At 35.3% G+C, this 25,528-nt stretch overlaps 4 protein-coding genes across 4 annotated transcripts in view; 2 read left to right on the forward strand and 2 right to left on the reverse strand.

The window, feature by feature from the left end:
- Window positions 1-25,528, reverse strand: part of LOC134846998 (sec1 family domain-containing protein 1-like) — a 541,294-nt gene that overhangs the window by 187,995 nt on the left and 327,771 nt on the right. The window lies entirely within an intron of this gene.
- LOC134847000 (IST1 homolog) overlaps window positions 1-25,528 on the forward strand; it is a 541,764-nt gene that overhangs the window by 93,038 nt on the left and 423,198 nt on the right. The window lies entirely within an intron of this gene.
- Window positions 1-25,528, forward strand: part of LOC134847002 (NAD-dependent protein lipoamidase sirtuin-4, mitochondrial-like) — a 500,142-nt gene that overhangs the window by 93,038 nt on the left and 381,576 nt on the right. The window lies entirely within an intron of this gene.
- Window positions 3,238-13,588, reverse strand: LOC134846888 (uncharacterized). Its single transcript, XM_063864301.1, has 3 exons — window positions 13,432-13,588; window positions 7,630-7,792; window positions 3,238-3,870 (listed from the first exon to the last, which is right to left on the reverse strand). The coding sequence occupies exons 1-3, from the start codon at window positions 13,543-13,545 to the stop codon at window positions 3,260-3,262; spliced, it is 888 nt and encodes a 295-aa protein (XP_063720371.1). The 5' UTR covers window positions 13,546-13,588; the 3' UTR covers window positions 3,238-3,259.

Consider the following 25,528-nt stretch of genomic DNA (forward strand, 5'->3'; position numbering starts at 1 on the left):
GTTATTTCTGGTATGTCAGCATAATGCGATATTTATAGATATGTTATCGAAACTCAGTTCAAAATTTATTATTGGGAATTCAAATGGTTTTCTTATTATAATGGCATCATCTAGCGCAACTTTTTAGTGGGAGTTTGTTGCCATTTTCAGTAAATTTTGTCTTGAAAGGAAATAATAATATTTAGGATTTTGGAGTTCAGGAAGTAATAATAATTAAGAATTTTGACTTCCGATTTTGGGAGCTAGGTAGCAACAAAATTGCAAGACAGACGGTTATAATATTCCTTGAGATTCAGATCAAGTGTTTTTATGGGCAGTAAATAGACATGCTTTAAGTAAAAAATTTCGCACACAGTTCGTTGAAGTTGTTTTAGACGCCGAGATTGGTTGCACTTAACTTTTAATTTCGACTATAATTTTCAACATTAATTCACCTTCTGTTGCTAAAGTCAAGTGCTCTGGTCTTTAGATGCTAATAAGTTTTCCATCTGCTGTATATTTCCTTAGATAAATTGGGCTTTTGTTTCCTCATACTGTCATAGTGTGCAGACTTTTCAAAGTAGGCCTTTTTCAACAATGGATGAAATATTTTCAGAACTGATTTTGGAATTATCCGGGCTGAGGTTCTCGACTCATCATTCAACCGAAACGGTCAAACAATTTCCGTTTATCGTCACAAATTATGACAGTTCGATTGTTTCTCGTTCGATTATGTCCAATTTTGGCTTTTTCAAAAATGTCCGTTTCGGCCTGTGTTCAACTTTACCGGACATTGTTCGATTTTGTTTGACTTTTCCGGACATTGTTTAACTTTAATCGACTTAGTTGAAATTTAACGGACAATGTTCGACTCTGTACAAATTTGTTTGTTTTAATGAGAAATAATCGAACTGTCATAATTCGTGACAAAAATCGGACATTGTTTGACCGTTTCGGTCGAATCATGGGTTGATTACTTCAGCCCGGCTAAATGCTTCAGTGAACCAATCTCGTACCAATCACGTAGTTTTGTGGATAATGTTTCCATGATTATTTTAACGTAGCAGAAATGCCGGATCTACTTAACAATCTCCACCCCTTTGGTATCCACTAAAAGAGTCCCCCTATAGTATCTGCTAAAGAATGTCCACCTATGTTATTAAATAAAGTAAATTAGCACTAGATCTTTGTATGGAGAACTCTAATTTTGCTGCATTCTGATTGGTCGAAAATTTGGATAATTTAATCTTCTCAACAATCCCTTACCTTTTTTGAAGGGGGGCAGATTGTTTAGTAGATCCAGAATGCAATTTTGAGATCTTTGTTGAAAGTTTGAAGAGCATCTAGAAAATTTTATTATGAAGTCAGCTAGACTTGGCTGTAGTAAAATAGCACCGGAGAGGACTCAGTGAAGTTTTATAACATGAAAGCGAGACAAACTCCAAGTGGTTCACGAAAAAAAAAAACAAGTTAAAAATAGGATGACTGCATCAGGGCAATGCTTTGAACGTTTGAGTGCTCTTTATGGTTTATGAAATAACTTTTTTAAATAAAAATTGACGAACTTTATATTTTTTTAATAATATTTTCAAAACACGTTAAGTCAAGAAAAAAATATTAAATGGTCTAGTAACGTAAAAATCAGACATTTTTTATGAAAAAGTGTTTGGCGGTCTAATAAAGCTAAAACAAGACATTGCTTCATGTCGTTTTGGGACAATATCTGAGCCCTATTCAACCTCCGCGGTGCTAGGGATTTTAGCAGACCAGTTTTTAGCTTTCAGGTTTTTTTGCTGACACAGAACAACTATAAAGTGTGGTTAGCTAGCTTCAAACGCGGCATTAGCAATTAGCAAACGCTTGCTCTGCTGCGCTTCAAATCAACACGAGTGTTAGTGTGCGCGTAAATCTTTGTTTTGCCGCTAATTTAGACAGTTGTGATTTTGAAGGTGATAGTTTTGTTGACAAATCGTGAGATAATTGACTTAATCGGGGAAGCTTGGCTCCAGACTGAGCTAAGCTTCATCAATTAATTTTCTTCAAATAAGTTTAGTTAAAAATTTGGAAATGGTTCTAACAAAAAACACAACAATTCAATTTCACAAGTTGCTCTTCTTCATTCTTCAATAATTATTAGCAATTTATAATTTCGAAACAGTCACTAGCGTTTAATGACTTTTTAATTATGGAGCGATTTTCTTATTTTTTTTTCTTATTTCGTTGTTCTGATTCAAGTTTCTTGATTGTTCTACTCAGTTTTCAAGTGAAAGTTTCTGATTCGAGCAGGGGCGGATTTAGGGGAGGATGGACGCCCTTTCTCTCAGGGATTCGACCCCCTGCCGACCCAAAGGGTCTTCTCTTTGTTCTATTTTGGGATACCCATTTTAGGTGACGGACCATCATTAAAATTTTCTAAAGGCTCCTTTAGCCTCAATATATACAAACTTTGAGGGGGGAGCGCGCCGAAAAAACGGGATTTTTTGGTTAACATTTTCAAAAAAGTGTTTAAAAACGCATTTTTGGGCTTGTTTTTTTTGAATTTTTTTGAAACAGGGCCTTTCCTTTGTAGTGCTTTGGGAGAACCTGCAAAATCAATTTGGTCGACCTAGAAAAAGGTCGACAACATGTTCGACATTTTTTTTGAAAATCCGCCCTCCCCCTCGAGAAAATCCTCCTGGCTTCAAGGATAAAGTGGTGGTCCGCGAATGACTTTAAAAACTAAATGAAATGTACATTTATATATAAATCATAGGCAAATCTTTTTCTTTTTGAGGGGGGTTTGGTTTTCAAAAATTTTTTGGAAAATTTTGATGAACTGTTTAGGTCGACTTTTTTGAATTTCAAAGATCTTCGAAAACACCATATCTTTTTGTTGAGACAAAAAAATCTGCGCCGCAGTCAAATTTTCTTTTGGAAAAAAAAACAAATCAAACTGCCGTTATAGGCACTTCTTGGAAGGTTTTGAAAGTTTTGCATCAAAAATTGCACTTTTTTGGCTCATGCTCTTTCTCAAAATTAGTGCATATTGGTGCTAAAAGTGCCGTCGAAAGAATTGTATAGAAGGAAAATTTTGGGTGGTGAAATAGTCCAACCCCTAAATGCACCTCTAACCTAAATTTAAACTTGGATTTCAAAAGCGAAACTAAAAAAAAACATCCTTATTTCGGGAAAAACTTGCCGGAGTCTTTAATTAATTTAATCCAAAGTAAGTTTTAAAATAATTTTATACAATTAATTTTTAATTATATCAGTCCAACTTATACGAGGAAGGGGAAACGCATTATACTTCGTGGGTTTTACTTGCCCAAACAAGAATATTACCCTTAGCGTTGAACATAGGAGAGTGCTTTTGTTCATAAAAATGAAGTATTATATGTTCAACCGCAAATCCGTTTTGAATCAAAGTTTTCTTCAACCAATCTTGCGAAACACAAACTGTTGGCATCCGATTGTCGAGTCGCGAGGCGTCTGGAACCCAAAACGTCTGCTCCAGTAAATCTAAAAGCACCAAAGATCCTCCTTTTTGTAGCATTTTGTTGCATTTCTGAATCAGAACCTTGTAGTTTTCCAAGTCGCGCGAACCCTCACAGAAGGCCCATTCAGAATTAATCAGATCATATGGAGCGGAAGATTCAATTTCGCTCATTCCAGTCGCCGAAGCTTTGCTCATGTCCACAAATTTAATTTCACGACATTTCTTTCGAAATAAATTGACAAGATCGGCGTTTCCGTACGCCCACTTAGTGAATTTGGTCCAAGTGAAGGCCTCCGACAAGTCACAGGAGTTTGGCACCTCGATGATTCGTATGATGTATTTCCGATTTTCTTCCAAGAAGTCAGAGCAGACAATTTCAGTAACTTGGTCAAATCCAGAAGCAAACATAACATTACCTAAAGCACTCTGAATGAAATACTGCACATATACCACATCAAATCCTCTATTTTGTGTCTTGTATCACCGACGTGGCGCATCTAGAACAAAACAATAAAATCAACTAACAATTAACAAGAACTAAATGCTACTTTATTTGAAGGTAGCACCAAATTGTTTATCATATCCAGTCATTGTAAATTTTCAGTACTGTTAAACTTTAAAAAATTATCGTGAAAACTGATCCGACAAGCTTCTCAGCGCATTGAACATTTTTGCTTTATACTAAAAATGCATGTGCTGGAAGGTCGTGCCAGAAACCTATTTTTTTAAAATGTCAAACTATTGGGTTTTGAAGCATTTATCAACGTAATTTTCAAACACAAACTCTTCGTAACATTATCACCATTTGCAAGACAAAAACAGAAGATCTCGAACATGACCATTTTAACGTGACAATTTAATTTTAACTTAGATGAGACGGAAGATCAAAAAATTTTTATGCCATATGTAAGGGCGAATGAAAGCAGTGATCAAACCCAAGCTGCAATTAAAAAAGAAAAAAATTGACGAAAATTACTTGCACAACTGGTACAAACTTGTTCAGGCTCTAGATAACAAATCAATTTTGTAAAACGATCTTACCGGGGTAATGTTAGCAAAGCTTGGGATGCTTACAGAAGAGGTTTGGGAATTCTGAAAGACCCAGATTGCAAAGACCCAGAAAAACAATCTCTGACCTTACAACTTTTAAAAAAAATAGTGATATGCTATCTGATTCGAGTAGTATGAATTAGTGAAGCACTAATAAATTCAGTTAATTTGAAACGGCTTCCAAAACATTTTGAAACTTTTTCCATTATAGCAAAGTTTAGCAGAGTCGAGAAAGATTCAGCCGAAATGAAAAGAGTTTTTTTGATTTTTGATACTAAGAGGAAAATCAACGGAAACGGAAAATAGCTTGCTTTTTGCAGGGAAAACAGAACTTGTTTTAAAAATCAAAAGAGTTGACATAATCAAAACAGCGCAAAAATTATAGACAGCAGAAGAAACAGTGAAGACAACGCTGGGAAAAATCAGAAAAATCATTTTTTCTCCGGGTCAGGATTTCGTCATAAGATCGTGAGCCACGAGTGATGAGTGATATGATTAAATATTGGGAAGTGTTTGTTAGTTTAAATGAGATCTTCAAAGGATCGGTTAGCAAATTGATTTTCTCTTTTGGGAATGAGGAGAGGGTGATGTCAATTTTAGAGGAAAACACTAGAAAGGCTTTTTAAGATGTTTGAGCTGAAGAATACTCTGTAATACGTCCGGAAATTTGGAAAAGTTTATAGCAGACACAGACAGGAGTTCCTCAGATTTTAATCTCAGATGGCACAAGAAAGAACATTGGTCAGGAATTCAGACAGAAAAAGTGAGGTAAACGAAGACTCCAATAGCTCGAATAATAACTTTGGATGAAAATCTAATCAAAATTAATGAGTTTATGCTCCTAGTATGACTACCTATTACAGAAACATAAACTGACCTTCTGCATTAAGCAAAACAACATATCATTCTATGTATAAAGAGCAACCCAACCTGAGTTTTGTGAGATATTTTGAATTTGTAGCGTATAGTTTCCTAGAAAAATTTTTCCACAAAAGGGACTTTTTGGTACCTCGGATAATAGTAAGAATTGTGTGATGAGAGTTGAGTTTGAAGGAAACTTCTAAGTTCAGAATCTAGAAACGTTAGTTTTGGCAGGTCTAAATTTCAGTTCGAGAAAAAGATTGAAAGTTAAGAGGAAAGAAACAGTATGCTTTTTGAAGAAATTATAAATGAAAACATTCTAAGGAACTTTTGCTAGACCTTGACATGCAAGCAGCAATGGAAAAAAGAATTTGATTCTCTAGAGGACTCAAGGAAAGGTTAAAAAGAAAGACCAGACCATACGAATAATTCGCCAATGTATTTAAAGCCTTGTGCGTGGGATGCGTGTAATAGGCGGGTGTCTGTCTCGGTAAAGATGATGAATGACAAATGGAGTCGAGTTTTGGGAATATTGGCAAAGCAGCAGGGGCGGATTTAGGGGGGGCGGGGGGGGGGGGCGGACGCCCTTCCTCAGGGATTCGAACCCCTGCCAACCCAAAGGGTCCCCCCTTTGATACTTTTTAAGAAATCCATTTTTGGCCAACCGACCCTAAAATTTTTCTAAAGGCGCCTTCGGCGCCAATATATACTAATTTTGAGGGGGAGCGCGCGCTAAAAAAACCCGCTTTTTTCTTCAAAATTTTCCAAAAAGTGCCCAAAAACGGCTTTTTGACCTGTTTTTTCGAAAAATTGCCTGCGGCGCAGAAAATTTGGCCAAAACAGGGTCTTTTTATTGCTTTGGGAGAGCTCCTCGGAAAATCAATCTGATCGACCTAAAAAAAAAAAGGTCGTCAAAATTTTCGAAAATTTTTTAAAAATCCGCCCCCCTTGAGAAAATCGTAGATCCGCCCCTGCAAAGCAGAAACAGTCGGATCCGATGACGTATGTGATGGGCTAGTGCAAAAATCTGTTCGAAAGCAAACAGATTGGTGCTCAAATTTAATGCAGTCTGGCTTGATGAGGCGTGAGAAGCTGGACTCCCTGGTTCATACAGAGAGTAGCGGAGACCATTTTGGCACGGTCGATGTCAAAACATTGTTGAAACTCTAAGTAAACGTTTTCCAAATTGTCCTTGAAACTAATATATTAGACAGTAAAAACTCAGTTTGCGTTTTGTTTTGTCCACTATTGTAGTTAAATTATACTACGGTCACCGTCGAAGAAGTGAGCGAATGCGTGGAACCATCTTTGAATTCAAAAGTCTACAGAGGCAATGTTTTTGAAATTGTATCTTTGTTCCGACTATTGAAAATGGGGAGGAGCTTCGTATTCGGGTGTATTTTAGTTTTTTTTCCATGCAAAATTAGCTGCCAAAAACAATCATCGAACTGCGTTGAGTGATATATGATATTAAAACCCTTTCAGTCATGATACAAACGACATTAAAAATTCTCAAATAAACTTTGCCAGTGTTGAGAAAAACCGGTTTGAAATTTTTGATTTTTCGTCTAATTTCGAGCGAGTGAGCAGGCTTACATTAGCTTCTTTTTTGCCTTTTTAAAGCCTTGAAAAATTAGCTGTACTCAAATGTCGTTAGTTTTTGGAGTTTTTAGCTTCATTTTAGGAATCAAAAACTTCAAAAACTTGGGAAGAAGTTTGAAAAATATCAGTCATAATTTTTTCCTTTTTCCAATTTTTTTCTTGAAATATTGTTTTCAAATTAGCATATTTTACAAGGGCTAACGAAAAGGCATAATCTCTACTTTTTCGCTCAAATTCTTTCATCAGACCGCGCCAGAAAAACGACATTAATTTAAAAAAATAATTTCGTTGTAAATTTATAAGACTGGTCGGAACATTCTGTGCTACTTGCACAGTAACCGGTTATCCCTTGTTTCTTTATTACGGCTGCTTCGTACAAACCAGAAGAAGTCAGAATATAGGACATGGATCCATGTATGTCACGATACGGACTATATGGGGATAGTTTTCGCTTTGGATACTTGTACAAATAAAAGTACACGCCTTCTATCAACGAGAGAATAAGCGGTATCTAGCTTTAAATTGATGGTATACTACAAGAGGGGGAAAGAGGCCCACTAATGCCATGGCATGCGGCGTTCTCTTGATACAAAAATGCGAACGCATTCTCATGAAAAGAATATTGAGAAAAAAGTACATTTTGGTATAACTTAAAAACTCACCGCAAAATGGGCCAGTGGATAGATCCAGTACTTTCACGGGTTTCTTCTTGGGCCGCAGTGCATTTTCAATGCAAAACTTCATGGTTCTGACTTTGAAGCGAATTGCCCGAACAATTTCATTGTTCAACTCCCGATCACTTAGACTCCAGGAGGGAAACACATCCTGAAAAAAAAGCAGGACTCCTTTTCTTGCTTTCCCACACTTTTATTTCGTCTTTTAAAACAACTTTCATAACATAGGCAAATACAAAATTGAAAAGAGTTTCTGCATAATGAATTAAATCAATCTTACTCAAGAAAAGTTTCTTCAGTTATTGGTGGGTTTTCCTAATTGAACTGAAATTGATCAATCTTATTCGGTTCAATCTAAAAAATCACTTCGCATTTTTTATTAATTTAGGTGGTGAAACATGACCTTTTCTCATTGGTTTGAGCAACATTGTGCGCGTGACGTAACATGTTAACTTGATCAGGATATACACTGCTGAATATATCACTCAAATCTTTTTAGTTCACTCCTTATTAATGAACCGTTTGTCGCCCCTTAAACTTAAAAATTTAAGGACCCAGATGACCAACTACGAGTGAAAATTCAGGAGTTATGATTGATTGTTTTCTCAAACAAATAAACTGACAATTGCTAAGGAGTTGTGACAGAGAAATCACAACCTGAGAAAGGCAACTGATCTGGTCAACAGAGAACTGCGAGAATAAAAGTAGGGCAACACAAGTTGTAGAGATAGACAACTCTGACAATATAATCAGGGCAACATCACTTCTTAAATTGAAAAACTCCGACAACAGAAGCAGGGCAACATAACTAGAAGCAAAAGCAGGGCTTTGACTGAAAATATCACTCACAAGTATTAGAACACGGAAGAATACTAGTCAAAATCTGCACGAAGGGGCGCTGAGTGAACAAATTGCTGGAAGAAGACCCACGCACTGAAAGAAATTGAAAGAAAAACTGAAATAAATTGATAAATTACAATTAAAAGTTGTAAAAAGTGTTTATTTGAACCCCATTTTTTGAGCAGGGATGAATTCGCGCTCGTACGCGGTTGCTCAAGTCTGGAAAAAAATCTTTTCCAAATTGTTGACGTGCTATTCGTTACCCAATCCATTAGGTTCTGATTCAGATTTAAATATCAAAATAGGACATTTTTCTAAATTTGAACAGCAGTTTGAGGCAATAATTGTAAATGTAAACATGTAAAGTTTCGCTGTAGTTTACTGAAAAGAGCAACCACACATCTTTTGCAGTTTTTTTATCTATTTTATAATTTAAAAAAATCAGCAGCCATCTTACCAATTTGATTCTGAAATCTCATATATTAAAATAAATGAGCTCGTATTTCGTGGCAAAACTATGAAAGCTCTAACTGAACTTCCATTAGTCTCGAATAGACTTTGGAAGAAAGTTTTTTGGTTAACTATGAAATTCATGCCCCAACAGCCTGAATAAAAGAGTAGATGTTGACATTTGACTTAAATAGGAAATAAGGGTGACCAAATAGCTTCCCCATATCAATTTGGAAGGTTTTTGATTGCGGGGTATATTTATACGCATTAATACATTGCGTAACGCTTTCAGTATCTTAAAAATTTCATCATACAAAAATTTTAAAGCTCACATAAAAACTGTACGAATTTTTGTCAAAATGGTAAATTTTTAAACTCCACAACTTTAACAAAAAAGATTGAAACTGACAAGTTTATTTTATTTGAAATCAAGAAGTGGATTTTTTCACTGCCGTATAGTATTTGTTTGTAGAAAACTATTCTTTCAATGTCTCAAATTAATCCAAACAACAACCCGTCCCTTGCAAATAAATGCCATATTTATTTTGAAAGTCAAAATAAAAAAAACTGCTTGCATCAAGGCAAAATCCTGAAAATTCTAATTGCCCTTCAACTGGTCTTAAAATTTGTGACTTTTGTTTACTGTTTCTTTAATATATTATATAATAAGTTTGCGTTGTCAAAATTCATTAAAAAAAGCTCTAATATCTAGTCAAAAGGTAAAATTATGATGAATTGTCTTGCTTCGGTTACTTTTGGAGAAATTTTGAGTGTGAATATAAAAATGAAACGCCACACATAGCAAAATTACGCGTGCGCTTTCAGCATTGTATGAACAATTTACCCTATTCCAAACTATCCTATACCATTCTACCCTATGCCATTATACGCTGCATACTAATCTACCCTATACCAATCTAACCTATACTAATCTACCGTATACTAAACTACCCTATACTAATCTGCCATATATACCAGTTTAACCTGCGCCGAGTTGGGGCATAAAATATGTAATTTTTGAAAGTCCTAATTAGAATCGGAAAGATAGCAGCACGTAATATTTCAATTGAGTTTCAATTTTTGAACTCAATTTGAGTCTTTCACTTAAGGAAATTGCTCTAAAGACCAAATCGCAATTAAGTCTCAATTTCTGAAAATTGTCTTAATTAACAGGTTTTAATCCCCAATTTTTTTTAATATCACGTACAAACATGAAACAAAAACTGCGTAATTTTATCAATTTTCCTTCGAATAATATTTACCAAAATGAATCAAATTTTTTGGGGTCTATCCCAACAGAATCAGAGAACGCTTGTAATCGGTGGCCACGAGTTTACCAAAAAACAGGAAACAAAGAAAGGAAACATTCACTGGAAGTATTCAAGGTGGGGAGGTCACATAAATGCAAAACGACGGCAGTAACCCGAGATAACATTCCTATTTCCAAGAGAAATGACCAAACTCAGGAAGTATTTCTTGGTCGTTTAGATGCAAGGCTTCTCGAAATGAAACATGACACAAAAAATCTGCAAGTACCAGTCAAAAGCATCATTATAGCAAACGGCCTGCAGTCTGTGTCCGAAGAAAAAGCCGTTCAATTAGTTCATCCTTGCCGGTTGGCAATTAATTGGGCCCTCAATCGACAAAAAATAAATGAGAGACCCAAAGTGCCTTTCATTGTCGACAGACATTTTGAGGTACCAAAGCAACACGAGGATTTTTGCGTCTTCGATAGCGGCTTTGAAGATCCAGAAAGTGTGTTGAGTTTTAGAGATTGCGACAATATCCAGAGTTTGATATTACATCGAGATGTTTGGCTATGTGACGGAACGTTCAAAGTTTGCGCAATTCAATTTTTTCAAATTTACACCATCCAAAATGAACTTGCTGGATTTTACTCCCACTGCATTTATGCACTGTTGCCAAACAAAAGAGCGCTCACATACAAAAAGCTACTGAAGGGATTATCAACCATTACCGAAAACACCAAGCCTCACCGCATTCTCCTCGATTTCGAACGTGCAGCACTAAATGCTTTCGCTAGTCATCATAACGTAGCGTTGCTTATAGGTTGATATTTTCATTTATGTCAAGCGTTCAAGCGGAAAACAAAACGACTAAAACGACTGTATGAAACTGATCAAGAACTCCATTTGTCATTGCGCTTGACTCCAGCTCTAGGTTTTGTACCAGTTAAAGTCGTCAATGCTGCTTTCGACTTGGTTATGGAGAAGTTCGAAAAAGTGTCCGACAGATTTGATCTCGACGACAACATTATTGAAAAAGTTGACGAGGTAGCCTCATACTTCCAACGCACCTACATTAAAGGCGGAACCATCGGAAGGATTTCTCGTCACCCTCTTTTTTCAGTAAATCTTTGGAATCATTCAAATAAGCAGCTTGTGGAATAATAAGGACAACAAATGCTGTAGAAGGCTGGCATTTTGGCATTGCTACTCTCAGTAAACCACCCATCCATTCACACCTTTCTGGAACAAATCAAACTGGATGCTGCCAATCATAACTTCAATATAATGAAAGCAAGGGGGGAAACAACATTCCCTGTCGCAAGAGGTACAGAGTAGTGAATGAGAAAGTAAAAAAAAATGCAATAATTTCAACAAAGATTCTATTTTTACATATTTGTATTCTCTCGCGCAATTAAGTCATTCCTAGTTGTGTTTATTTCATCAAATTTTATGAATTTTTCAAAAATTTACTTGAACCTCTAAAAACATACAATTTTTGATTGGCCGTAGATGGCTGATATTTTGAGAGATAATAGAGGCCAATATCAAAATAATTTTATCTTCTCCCTCACCCCGCTACCCAGTACCACCTTGGCCTGGTACTGGAGGGTCTACCCCTCCTTTTGTGATTGATTAGTCAAACCTTCAGTAATTTCTTTCGGTTTAAAAAAAAATGCATTATCCGCTCAGCTAGGTGAAATTGATATGATATGACTTTTGCTTGTTTAAGAAATAGACGCAACGCATTTCTATAGCAAAATTGGATTAAAATTTCTGCTCGTTCATGCTTTGAACTACTCTCCATTTTGAACAAGCAAATTTTTCGTTGCTTCGATATTTGTTCACGTGCGTCAATTATTCTTTGATCTTAATTAATGGTTCTTTGATTTGTTCGGAAATATGTTGTTTCGGATTCTTCAAGAGGAAGGGGTAAGTTTCAATTGCTTTAATTATAGTGTAGAATGGTATAAGGTAGATAGGCGCTTGGAATCGAAAAAACATAACAGCGCGATTAACTTAGTCCAAAAACATAGACAACATTTTCTTAGCCCACTCTCATTTTAAAATTAATTTTAAATATTGATTGGTTTTTTTGGTTGACTAGCAAAAAGCATGCTCCTAAAATAGAAATCTTGACATAAATCCTTAAGTAGAACCATAGAGCAGCTTAAGTTCATGACAATACATTTATAATCTCGAATTTAACGCTGATTGCGCTGAATTTCAGTTCAGTTAATAAAAATGACCTAACTGTTCGATATTTTGTTTGCTATGAAAATTTTCCCAGCGAAGCTCAACGTACAGTACGTTCTGATGCATTCCGCATCTACGACTACATGATTAGGATCAACTATTGGGTCCTAAATTTTTGAATCGGGTTTTTCGCCGGATTTTCAACATGCTAATGGAAAGTTTGAATTCTGCCCTTAGATGAATTCATTTTGGCTAAATTAAGAAATCTTAAAACTCGATGACTTGATGAAACTCCAAAAAAATGGCAAAAGAATTGTTTTCATTTTGTAGATTAATATTTTTCGGAAAATATTTCACCTATACGCTAGATGAAGTGGCATAATTTAGTTTTTGTAACGTTTCGTTTTACTTCTAAATAGCTTGTTTAAAAACAAATTTGAACAATTTCTGAGCCGGAGCAAAACGCGGCTAGCGCGTTATTCAAAAATATTTTAACGTGCGTTAGTTTTACCAAATGAGCCAATTTGATATATAGGGAAACCGCCCAAAAGTTTAGCAAAAAAATGAGCATACCGAATTTTGTTCGGGAGGCAGTTGATAATGACTTCGCATCTGTATTTTTCAATAACCAGAAGCGGCTCTTTTCCAGTTTCCCCCCTCCTTTGAAATTCAATTTTGAAAAGTCTATTTAACGTTGCCATAATGCAATGAAATTTGGCGTGGTGAACAAATCGACAATTCTGAACAAATTTGTTCTTCATACTTTACAGCGTAACATCACACATTTAGCCGTAATAACATGTAAAACAAACGTAAAACTCGGTATTTTGAAAGGGGAGGACTGGAAAAGAGCCCCAGAAGCATATCAATATGGAAGTCTTGATTAAAATGTGGTGAAATCCTGTCCCAAAAAGTCTCTGCTCTTACTCGGCCTCCTCTCTACGGGACTTTACGGCATTTATATGTGGCTCTAATTGTAATATAAAATACCTTTTCTGCGCACCTACTGCAATTTATTATCAAAAAGACTATGTGAAATTTTTTGCAACTGTCGTACCTGATTAGAGTCCGTTGTTGGCTGGCAAAAGTAAAACTTCAGATAGCTTTCTGGGTCAAAAAATCTCCCGTAGTTTTCTTTCTTTTCATCAAATGAAACGGTTGAAAGGGACATTTGGTATGTTTCGAAGCAATTGACGAATTAAATTAACATGAGTAATCTCTGCAAATCTTTGTTGGACGATAAATTGAGATAAATTATATGCTCTTTCAAAATTTGAACTAATTTAGGTCATTGCTAAAGTATTTTGGGTCATTGCTTTACTACGAAGATCAAACTCAAACTTCTCAGGTCGAGATCCGCGACTTAAGTACAGACCGGCGAGCCACAAAGTTTTTCCATCATTCGAAATTAGGAGCCCAAATTGTGTACCAGATAGGCGCACAGTTTTCAAAACTGTTTAGAAATGTAAATTTGTCGGCACATCAGTTTTTTCATGAATTATATGCAACGAGCTCAAATAGCTAGTTGTTCCGGATTTCGCAAATTGAGAGCGGATTCTGCAAAATCGTTTGTAGGTTCCATAAATTGTTTCAGAACCCACAAATGTTGACTGTTTTGAGCAGACAGTGTGTTAGCTATTTGATTGTGGAATCCAAAACAGCAAAAAGATGTCTAAAACTAGCTATGCTTTAAACTCCGCCACAAATTTCTTTTCAACTTGTTGCGAAAAATTCACAAAATACACAATTGAGCCTCGTATATGCGAGTCAGTCAACTATAGCCATTTTGGATCTTGTGAGTCAAAACATAGCACACTAGTGCCGAATACAGTCAAACACAGTTTTTTCTTCGGTCGAGTCGGTCAAAAATAGCCAGTTTGTGCCGAGTCGGTCGAAACTTAGCATGCTTGCGTCGAAAACAGTCGAACATATTCTTTCTTTGATCGAATCGGTCAAAACATAACCAGCTTATAGCGACCATGGTTTATCCGCTACCTGCGCGACTCAAAAAATGAGTAACCAAACAAACTTAAGTGCGACTAATCCTCATTTTGCAATGGGCACGCTTTTTCTTCGCTTAATTTTCCAATATGTACATAATTTAGACAATTGATTTTTGCGAACCGTCAGTCATATGTTTTATTAAAAAAGCAAGAAGAGTTTTTATTATAAAGCTTTTTGATTATAATCAGAAACAGATCTGTGGTTCCGAACACAGTACTCCGCTTTATTGACTAATTTTGAGTCTTTCACGAGGGTTTGTCAGATTAATTTCTGGACTGATGTGACGTTATATCAGACTGTATTGCTATCATTTTTTGACGGAATTGAGAATTTTCCAGAGTTTTGCAACCAAAACTTTATATTTGTAGACTATGTCCGCAATCTTAAACTCTGTCCAGCTTACGAGCGGTCAGTCGCGGAATTGTATTCTGCGTGATTTTTAATTCCGGTTGATTGACACGTCTTTTAAACAGACCTCGATCCCGGGGCCTTTCAGGTTTAATTTAAATTTATTTAGCTGGAGATAATTGAAGTTCGCCTTTAAGAAATCTTTAGTAGTAAAATGCACACTCAAAAAATTCTCACTGTCAAGAAAAACTGGTCTAAGTTTGGTTATCGAGGTCGAAATATACAGAAGAACAGATGAATTTGAGTCACTTACTATTGAAAACTCCCCCTTATTTTCATTTTTTTATACTCTAATTGAAGCGCGTTTAGCATGTTGTGGGTTTTTCTTATTTTTACCCAAAAGAAAAACTTGCAATCTTAAATATCACCTTTTTGTTCCGACTTTCGATACGAAAGTAACGGAATATTTGTGCTCTGGGTGGTTTTTTTTCCTTCAGACAAATTTCGACTTTTTAACTAGCCATTTTTGACGGAATTTTTTTATATCATTCAAAAGGTATTGTTGTCCTGAGCCTAAATTTGAAAAGGAATTTCACTTGTGATCATTTTTCGTAGAGTTATGAGGGTTTAAATATTGCCATTTTGGCCATTTTGACCAATTTGGGACAATTAACGCGCGATATAATTCGCGCTATTAACGCGTAAGCGGAGATTTAATCCGTCTTATGAATCGTTCCAAATTGTTTGAACGAAGCTTATTTGCCATAATTGATTTGTTAAAAAGAACAAAATCTCTCATTTTGATCTTTATATGGCGTGTGGGGGGATGATTTTCATAAAAAAATCAAATTAAAAAAAAAAAATTCATTTTATTTTATTTCATTTAATTTTTTTTATGCTATTACTGCTGCTCCATAAACCTTTAAAGGCAGTCGGAACATTCAGGGCTTCGCCCTGATACGAGCAGTCTTGTTTACTTTTTACCGGACTTTTTTTTTACTTTTTACCGAAATCCATTAAATCATCATCAAGGTCATCATCCAAATAATTTGCCCCGTTCTCGTTAACAGGACAGCATGACTTTCATTAGGTTTCCGAAGCTCTTTTGAACATTTCCAGTCTGCTCAACTTTGTTCATCTGCTGTTGAAGGTCTGCGGTGAACGGATATAGTAGTGCAAAACGGGTTGTCTGTAACGGGTAGAAAGCAGAACGGATTTTGAAAACCTTGCATTAATGTGATATCTTATTAAAAAGCGCTGGAAATGGTCTTTTGATCACTTTAATTTTAAATCCCGCAGGCCTAAAAGCTGTTGTGCGTGCTCAGATACATGTGCTTATATCAGTACGAAGCGATGATTGTTGAGACTTCGATTCAACGCCCTGATGCAGTTTTTGAACACAAAAAGAACAAGACTGCTCGTATCACGGCGAAGCCCTGAATGTTCCGACTGCATTTTTAGGTCTCTGGAGCAGTAATAGCATGAAAAAATTAAATTGAATGAATTTTTTTTAATTTGAGTTTTTTTTGAAAATCATCCCCCCACACGCTAGATAAAGTACAAAATGATAAATTTTAATCCAAGTAACAAATTAATTATGGCAATTAAGCTTCCTTCAACCAATTTCGAACAATTTCCAAGACGGATTAAATCTACGCTTACGCGTGAATAGCGTAAAATATATCGCGCTTTAATTGTCCCAAATTGGCCAAAATGGCGGTCTATAAACCCCCATAACTTCACGAAAAAAAAACTCAGGTAAATTATCTTTTCAGGTTTGAGCTCAGGACAACAATATCTTTTGAATTATTTTATAAAAATCCGTCAATAATGGCTAGTTAGAAAGTTGAAATTTGTCTGAAGAAAAAAACCCACCCCGAGCACAAAGATTCCGTTACTTTTGTTACGAAAGTCGGAACAACAAGACTGCTCGTATCAGGGTAAAGCCCTAAATGTTCCGACTGCCTTTTAAGGTCTATGAAGCAGTAATAACCTGAAAAACTAAATATGAAAAAAAAAGAAAAAATTTGAGTTTTTTTGTGAAAATCATCCCCCACACGCCCTATAAAGTACAAAATGATAAATTTTGCTTCTAGTAACAGATGAATTATGGCAAATAAGCGTCCTTCAACCAATTTGCAACAATTTCTAAGACGGATTAACTCTACACTTACTCGTTAATAGCGCGAAATATATCGCGCGTTAATTGTCCCAAATTGGCCGAAATGCCAGGGTTTAAACCCCCATATTTTTACCAAAAAAGATTACAGTTGAAAAAATTTCGTCAAAATGGCTTTTAAAAAGTCGAAATTTGTCTGAAAGAAAAAAACCCACTCCGAGCACAAATATTCCTTTATTTTTGTATCGAAAGTCGGAACAATTATTGACATATGGCAATAGAACACGTATCGCAACACAAGAAATGAGAAAAGTCGTGCAATTCAAGCCAATTGGACTGCAATTCGGATTTTTTTACTGATATATATCTACGCGTTTCATGAAGCATTTTGTAACCAATTTTCCGTTTCAGGTTATCCGAATTGATTTTTCGAGATCTTCCAAAACACTAGTGTGGCCCTTTTTGGTACAATAAGATTAATATCGACATTTTAAAGTCTTTTTCCTCAAATTGTATGATTTCGGCGCCAAATGCTCTCTTAAAAAGTACCAAGGTTGCTCAGCAAAAAAATGATGTAGTAAGATAGTAGCGGAACACGCTAAAATAACCATTGTCATTGGCATATATGGTTGCACATATTCGGCCAAATAGGTTTGGATGGTCTAGTGTGATTAGATCTACTAATAAAAGTACCCTAGCTGTTGAAAAAATTTTGCGGAAAAAGGAGTTTTCAGTCCCCTACCCGAAATTCTATTGAACCACCTTGAGTTTTAGGCTTCGGCAGGAAATATGGTAACTTTTTTAAAAACTACCTGAAAAACAAAAGCACTATGTTCGAAATGGTCCCATATTTTTTCACTAAAATACAAAGTCCAGTGTGCAGTAAGGCTCAGCTTTGAATAATTGATCCACCGGATCCTTATACAAAATTGAAGTGACACCTTTTGCGAACTAAAACTATGATAGATAGCGGCCCACTAACATTCAAAAAAACTAAATTTCAAAGCGAGCTGTTGAAAGAAGATGACCATGACTGGTGCAGAGCTAACGAAATGGCTATTAACACCAGAAAATATATATTGATGGAAAATGGGATAATTTGCAATAGTAAACATCATTTTAAATTAGAAGAAAACATGCTTTCCGTCCAAATAATTTGAAACAATTATGTACTATGTTAGACAAAACATTGAAATATAACGATCGTGTAAATAATTTATGCATCAAAATAGCCAAACTTTTTAAAGTTTTTTATCGCGCTTGGAACTGATTTTTTCTAAGCTTCCTGATTCCAGTTTTTTAAACTAAATTTAGTTCCAGTCATTTCAAACGGTCTGCTAGTTAATAGATGCACGTCTGATGAAAATCTAAATAAAAATTTGTTGGCTCAAAAAATGTCGCGTATTATTTCGTTCAACAGAAATTTGACCCTAGTAGTAATGCATCGTGTTCTGGATCCTAAGACGGGGGTCCTCACGTAGAAAAAAGGGTCGCGCAGGGACCCTTTTTAGGGTCCTTTTTTGGAGGACCCTAAAACTAAGATTTTGTAAAAAAAAAAATTTTGCACCCATTGAGCAGAAGACTCCCTACTTAGAATCTTGTTAAGCTTAGCTTAACAACAAGGGCCACGTTACAAAATTCTTTGAAATTCAAATTTTTAGGGGTCTTAATTATCGGTCCTGGTTAATTATATGAATCAAATTCATTGATATATTTAATTCGGTCAAATGAGCTTCGGATCTCGTTGAAATTTTTTAGTAAAGGAGGAACTGATTTTTATGGTATGTAATAAAAAAACTCGCCGGCGAGTTTGGCAGCGTGGCTTAACTGTTGGCAGCAAAAATCTTTTTGCCCAACTTGAGCTTTATTTTATGGTGAAAAGGCAGTGAATTGAAATCTTTCGCTAAAGGCGGCGGATGTTTCTGGGCAAGTTATAGCAAATGGTAAACTTGTCAAATTTTGAAAACAGAAAAATGAAATTAGAGGGAACATGGTGTACTGAAGATAAAGATAATTAACTTATAAAATTTAGAGCGTTTTCAAACATACAAAAAATTCAAAGTTCCAAACCGGGGATGAACAGTATGCCGTGTTTCTTGAGAGGGGAATGGAAATTTCAATGCGGAAAGGACGCTTGGAAAAAGGCAAAGGGAAAAAGAATATAAAAAAATCCACCGAGATTTTGCAAAAACTTCGAAGATTTTTACAAAAAAAAGTGTTTCCGATGGTTCATTTGCTTTTATACCGCCGGAAACAAGTCAAGTTCAAAAATATCTGCTAGGTACTTTCTTATCTCCACTGGCTGAAAAGTAGCAAATTGGAGAGGTGTTGGAAAAAAACTGGATAAAATCTGTTCAAATTGGATAAAGTCGAGTAACTCCATTTGACTTAGAAATAATTCAAGAAATGTATTCGTCCTTAAAACAAAAACAAATTTATTATGAAAGTTCTAACCGAAATATTTTTTTCTAGCTGTTTTTCACTTTTGTTATTTTTAATAACTTTATTTACGACGTTTTATTTAAGTTGAGACCTTATGGCGGCTAAGTTGGTATCAAAAATTTTGCCTTGGAAAAACACTTGAACGACTCCTACATTTAATGATTGCACCCTTTTTTGCAGGATGCAGCGGATTAAAACATGAACTTATCAGGAGTGTCAAAAGTACTGTTATATGTTGCCCTGGAACTATAACAACAACTTTTTGAGTAGAATAGTTTTGTGTCTTCTCAAAAACCAGAAATCTATCATTGAATTTTTTAGCTGCATTATGTTAAGCAAATAATTTTTGAACACTGACAGTCTTGAGCTTTGTCATGTGCACACCACCATATGTCCACATGTCTACAAAACATCGATCTCGAATAAACTTATTTCTTCCCATACCAGAAAAACAATTGGAATTTTGAGACCTATCAGCAACTTTGCGGCAGTCTCTTTTTAGTTAATGGCCTTGAACGGTTTCACGGTTTGTATAGCGTTCATTTGAGCCGCTCAGTAAATCAATGAATAATTGTTGACTTTCTTGTTTGCCTAACTATACTTAATAGCTTTTTTTTACTTACTTATTTTCTGTCTCTCTTATCAATTACTTATTCTTTTTTGTTAACCTACCTCCTCGCTTAGTTATCTCACTCTACCTATTTTTTTAAATTTTATTTATTTTATTTACTTTGATTCAACTTCTTTTCTTTTTGCTTTTTGTTTTTCAATTTACATGATTAGTTTTTTGCTTTAATTTAGTTTTTTTTACGTTACTCTTTACTTACATACTAATACACATACATTTTACATAGATACATACAAACATACTTATACATACATATATACAGACAGACAAAACAACATGCGTACATTACTTCACTTTGCCTAACTTTACTTCTTTTACTTATTTCACTTATTTTTTTACATGACTCAAAAATAATCCACAACACCTAGAGTTGTTTTTTTTAAATGCATTTAGTGGTAATTTTTTTTTACTTTACTTTAGTTTGCCTCACTTCATCTTTCTTTCGTTTACTTCACCAACTCACCTACTCGCTTACTTATTTACTTACTTACTTACTTACTTACTTATCTACTTACGTACTTACTTACCTACTTGCCTACATCTTACTCACCTACTTAAAGATTGACGTACTTGCTGAATTGCTTATTTCTTACTTTCTTAATTACTTACTTACTTTTTTACTTACTTACTTTTTACTTTCTTCCTTGTTACTTACTTAGATTGCCTTGTGGATGGATTGATGTTAAGATATTCGGGTGGCTGACAGGATGGATTATGAGTAAATTGATTGCTGCTGTATGGTTGGTTGGACGGAACAATGGATGAAATATTGGCTCGTTGGTTGAATGGATTTATAGCTGACTGGGTATTTAGATGGATGGGTAGATTGATGCCGCTTGAATGGATGTCTTAATGGATAGATAGCTTTGTGGATGGATGGATGAAAGGATGAACGATGAGTAGATAGATCGCTGCTGTATGAATAGTTGGACGAATCAATGGGTAACATAATGGCTCATCGGATGACGCGATGGTTGGTTGGCTGGTTTCATAGTTGCTTGATGAATAGATGACTGGTTGAATGGATGCTTGAAAGGTTAAAGAGATGGAACTTTTTACAAATGGTGGATGGCTTGATAGACTTAAGGATAGGTGGCCAGATATTTGAATCCACGACTGAGTGTAAAACCAATTTTGTTATACACTACTCTATGATGCCCTGCTCTCTTTAATCATTGCTGTATTCGAAATAGCTAAACATGTAAGCATATCCAATGGCCATTTTGCTCTGAAAAAGATCAGTCAAACATGGCAAATAAAGGTCATAGGCGTTTCAATGAAACAACAAAAACATTCATTTACATTCAGCAAAAAACATTTAGCACGTAAAATTTTAAAACACTTGTCATACATTACGCATTGATCATAAAAAACTTCTAAAAGCTTTGAAAAATTGACGAGGTTTGATCGAAGATAGTTGTTCTGTTTTTTTTTCAACTGATACTTGGTAGCATGTGTTGTTGTAAAAACACGCTGAGTTTTTTTAGGGTAGAATTTGGTTTCGTTTTGAAATCCAGAACATTAATTATATGCATTCAGTAAATTAATCAGGCGGATATTTCAGACTCAAAATTTAGCAAAAAGTCGGTGTTTTTATTTTTGTTGGACGTCTTTGTTTTGGGAAAAAATTTTGAAAGAAGAATAAAATTGCTTTTTGAAACATTTGATGTAGTTATGATCTGCTTTGCTTATGGTTATCTGGCGACAACTTATCGGTAGCTTGCTGTGGGAAAAGTAAGTGATCAAAATAATTTTTACCAGAAAATCATAAACAATTATTTTGCAAATAGGTGTAATTTGGCCAGAGTAAATTGATTTCAATGTTTTGGTGTGCAAAATTCTAATAAATGGAGCTTTTTGTAAGTGTCAAGTTTTCTAATGAAAGTATGCATCTAGAGTGTGTTTGTTTGATTTTTATGAGGTAACATCGGAAGCAGAAGCAGGAACAGGAATTGAAGTAGCAGCGGAGATTTGTAGGTCGAGTTTTTATATGTCAAAGCATCCAAAAAGTTAATAGTTTTGCAAAAAAAAGAAAAAACGGCTGAAATGATAATTTTTTTAAAAATGCACAGGAGTTGTCTCATCCGCAAAAAAAAATCAAATCTGATTTAATTCTGGCAGAATCTGAAAAATTAGATTGATGCAAACCAGCTTAACAAAAAATTCTTAAGGCTGCAGATGTGTATTCATACATTATCATGATTTTCCAAATAATTTGATACAAATCAATTCACAAAAAAAAACAATTGCATGGATTTCGGTTATGCGGATAGTGGACATTAGCTATGCCAGCGTTGCTTCTCACCACAATCTTTTGGATCTTATCCCGATAATATATTCGGTATGGTTCAGTTTTTAGCTCAATAAGCGTGATAATTATCAAATGGGTAGTCCTATACATGCTGATGTGCGTAATGCGCTATCCGTGTTTGCCGAAACATTTCATTTAGAGTCCCACAAAACCCAGAGGTATGGCCGTTTTGTTCAGCGGACACTAACTATCCCGGCAAGGCTCCTCGCTACGCTCCTCGTGAGTGCCTCCCGCTGGTAAAGTCCGTATCGTTGATTTTTTCAATTCCAGAAGCGTGATAATTTTCAAATGAGTGGTCCCAGACCGGCCTCTGTGTTTTGTGGGACTTTATATGAAATGTTTCGGCAAACACGGACAGCGCATTACGCACAACAGCATGTCTAGGACTACTCATTTGATAGTTATCACGCTTCTGGAAGTGAATTTTCAACCATACCGACTCTACCAGCGGCAGGTGTTCCCGAGGAGCGTAGCGACGAGCAATGCCGGGATAGCTATTGTCCGCTCAGCAAAACGGCCATGCCTCTGTGTTTTGTGGGACTTTATATGAAATTTTCTGGCAAACACGGATAGCGCATTAACACACAACAGCAGGTCTAGGACTACTCATTTGATAACTATCAGGCTTCTGGAAGTGAATTTTCAACCATACCGACTCTACCAGCTGCAGGCGTTCCCGAGGAGCGTAGCGACGAGCAACGCCGGGATAGCTATTGTCCGCTAAGCAAAACGGCCATGCCTCTGTGTTTTGTGGGACTTTAAATGAAATTTTCTTGCAAACACGGATAGCGCATTAACAGACAACAGCAGGTCTTGGGCTACTCATTTGATAATTATCAGGCTTGATTAAATAAAAACTGAGCCATACCGACTATCTTATTGGAAGACCATCACGCACGATGATTGTGATGAGAAGCAGCGCCGGGATAGCTATTGTCTGCTATCAACATAACCGAAAAGTCATACCTTTGTGTTTTGTGAAAAGATTTCTATCAAAAAAGGATTTGGAAAATCATGATAGCGTATTAACACACATCTGAAGACTCAAGACGTTTTAGTTAGACTGGTTCGTATCGATCTAATTTTTCAGATTCTGCCAGATTTAAATCAAAGTTGAATATTTTTTTTTGCATATGGGACAACTCATGTGAATTTAAAAACATAATTTTTTTAAAGCCGTTTTTTCTTTTATTGCAAAACTGATAATTTTTTGGATATTTGACGTATAAAAAATCGACCAACAAATCTCCACTGCCTCCTTATTTCCTGCTTCTGTTTCCGCTGTTACCTCAAAAAAAACACTCCAATTGGGTACTGTCAATACGAAACTTGACAATTACAAAAAGTTCAATTTATTATAAACTGCACACCAAAACACTGAAATCATTTTACTCTGGCCAGAATACACTTATCAACAAAATAATTGTTGAAAATATTCTGGTCAATTTTGATTTTGTTCACTCATTTATCTTACAGCAATCTTAAAGCAAGCACACCTTTTCAATTCTAGGTTGTGGCCAGACGACAATAGGCAAACCAAAGCATAACTACATCATATATTTCAAAAAGCTTTCAGCAACTTCATTCTTCAGTCAAAATTTTTCAATCCATTCTTTCATCTGTCCATCCATCCAACAATTTAGCTATTTATGCCACTGCCTATCCATTTTTTCATTCGGAAGTTTATCAATCCCTCGAACCAACTATTTATCTAGCCTTACTGCATCTCTCCATCCAGTCTTCCTTCCAGCCAGTTTTCCATTCAAACATCCATCTAGCCATAACTCCATTCTGTCGATTCTCTCGGCTGTTTATCCGTCCTTCAATCTAACTATCCGTTCAGTCACTTATCAAGCTATTCAGCCAAGCGTTTTTCTATTCTGCCATCCATCCATTCAACGAATCAGCCAGTTATTCATATGCACATCCAGCTGTGCATCATTTAGCCATCCATACAACCATCGATTCTTTTATTTATCTATCTATCCTTAACCATCTATCCATCAAACAATCCATGCATCAAGCCATCCACTCATCAGGGCATCCATCCTCCATAAGGCCATCCATCCATCATAAAATCGTACATCCATCAAGCCTTCCCTCATTCATCAATGGTCCAAGCGTATGTGTAGCCATTATCCATCTAAACAACCAGCCAACCATCAGTCTGATCGATCCTGCCATCCGGCTATCTAGCCATCTGTTCATCTAACCGTCCTTTCAACTGTTCATCCCTTCAGCCATCCATTCATCTAATCAGGTTTTGATCCAACCAGCCATTTTTTAATCCGTCCAACCATACAGCCATCGATCCGTTGGTACATCTAGCTATTCCTCCGTACATCTTTCAAATCAACCCACCATTCAAAACTTTAATTTTTACTCTATTGAAATAAAGGTGTCACTACACATGGATATGGCTATTTATAAGAACATTGGCTAAAATTATGAATTTTCAAATTATTTTTTATTACTACCGTTCTTTGGATTCAAGTACTTTACACAAATTCAATTATCTTTCGGTTACTATAAACATTAACACTTTCACCAACTAATCGATCAATGGAATTGTGAATTTAGAAATTTGAAAAAAAATTGTGTAGATTTTTTATAGGTATGTAGGAAGGTTTATAAGTATCTATATGAGTATCTATGTAAGATAGTAAATGACTTAGCAGGTAAGTAAATAGGTATAGGTATACAAATAAAAATGTAAATTAAGAAGGAAAAAATAACAGAAAAGTCGTTTAAAGTACAATTAGGTAAGAAAATAGGAGTAAGTAAATGTTAAGTAGTAAAGGAACCAAGTTTAAGTACAGTCAAGTACAAAAATTGAAAAGCGAGAGAAAGTCAGGAATTCATTGAAAAGACAAAAAAGTAATCTCAACTAAATTAGTATAAAGTTATGTTAATTAATAAAGACAAGGTGAAGTAAGGTAGTGTGAATGTAAAAAAAATAAGGTAAAATAAATAAGGTAAATTTTTTGCGAGTTTAGGTAAAAACAGCAAAATTAAATTAGGTGAAGTAAACTAAGATAAAGTAAGGTAAAGCAAAGTAAGGCAAAGAAAAAAATAAAAGTATAGTTTGATAAGTATAAAAGTAAAACAAAAAAAGAAATAAGTTTAAGTGAAGTAAGGTAAAGAAGTTCAGTGAAAAAATGGTTAAGTAAATGAATGAAAAACAAAGTTATTAAAATAGCGTAAACCTAATTGTATTTATGTAAAATGAAGAAAAACAGGCAAGTTAATAAAAAGTAACAAGGTAGACAGTAAAAAGTAGTAATAGAAAAGTAAGTAAGTAA

This window comes from Symsagittifera roscoffensis, chromosome 5 (genome assembly GCF_963678635.1).
Source record: "Symsagittifera roscoffensis chromosome 5, txSymRosc1.1, whole genome shotgun sequence".
Taxonomy (NCBI): domain Eukaryota; kingdom Metazoa; phylum Xenacoelomorpha; order Acoela; family Convolutidae; genus Symsagittifera; species Symsagittifera roscoffensis.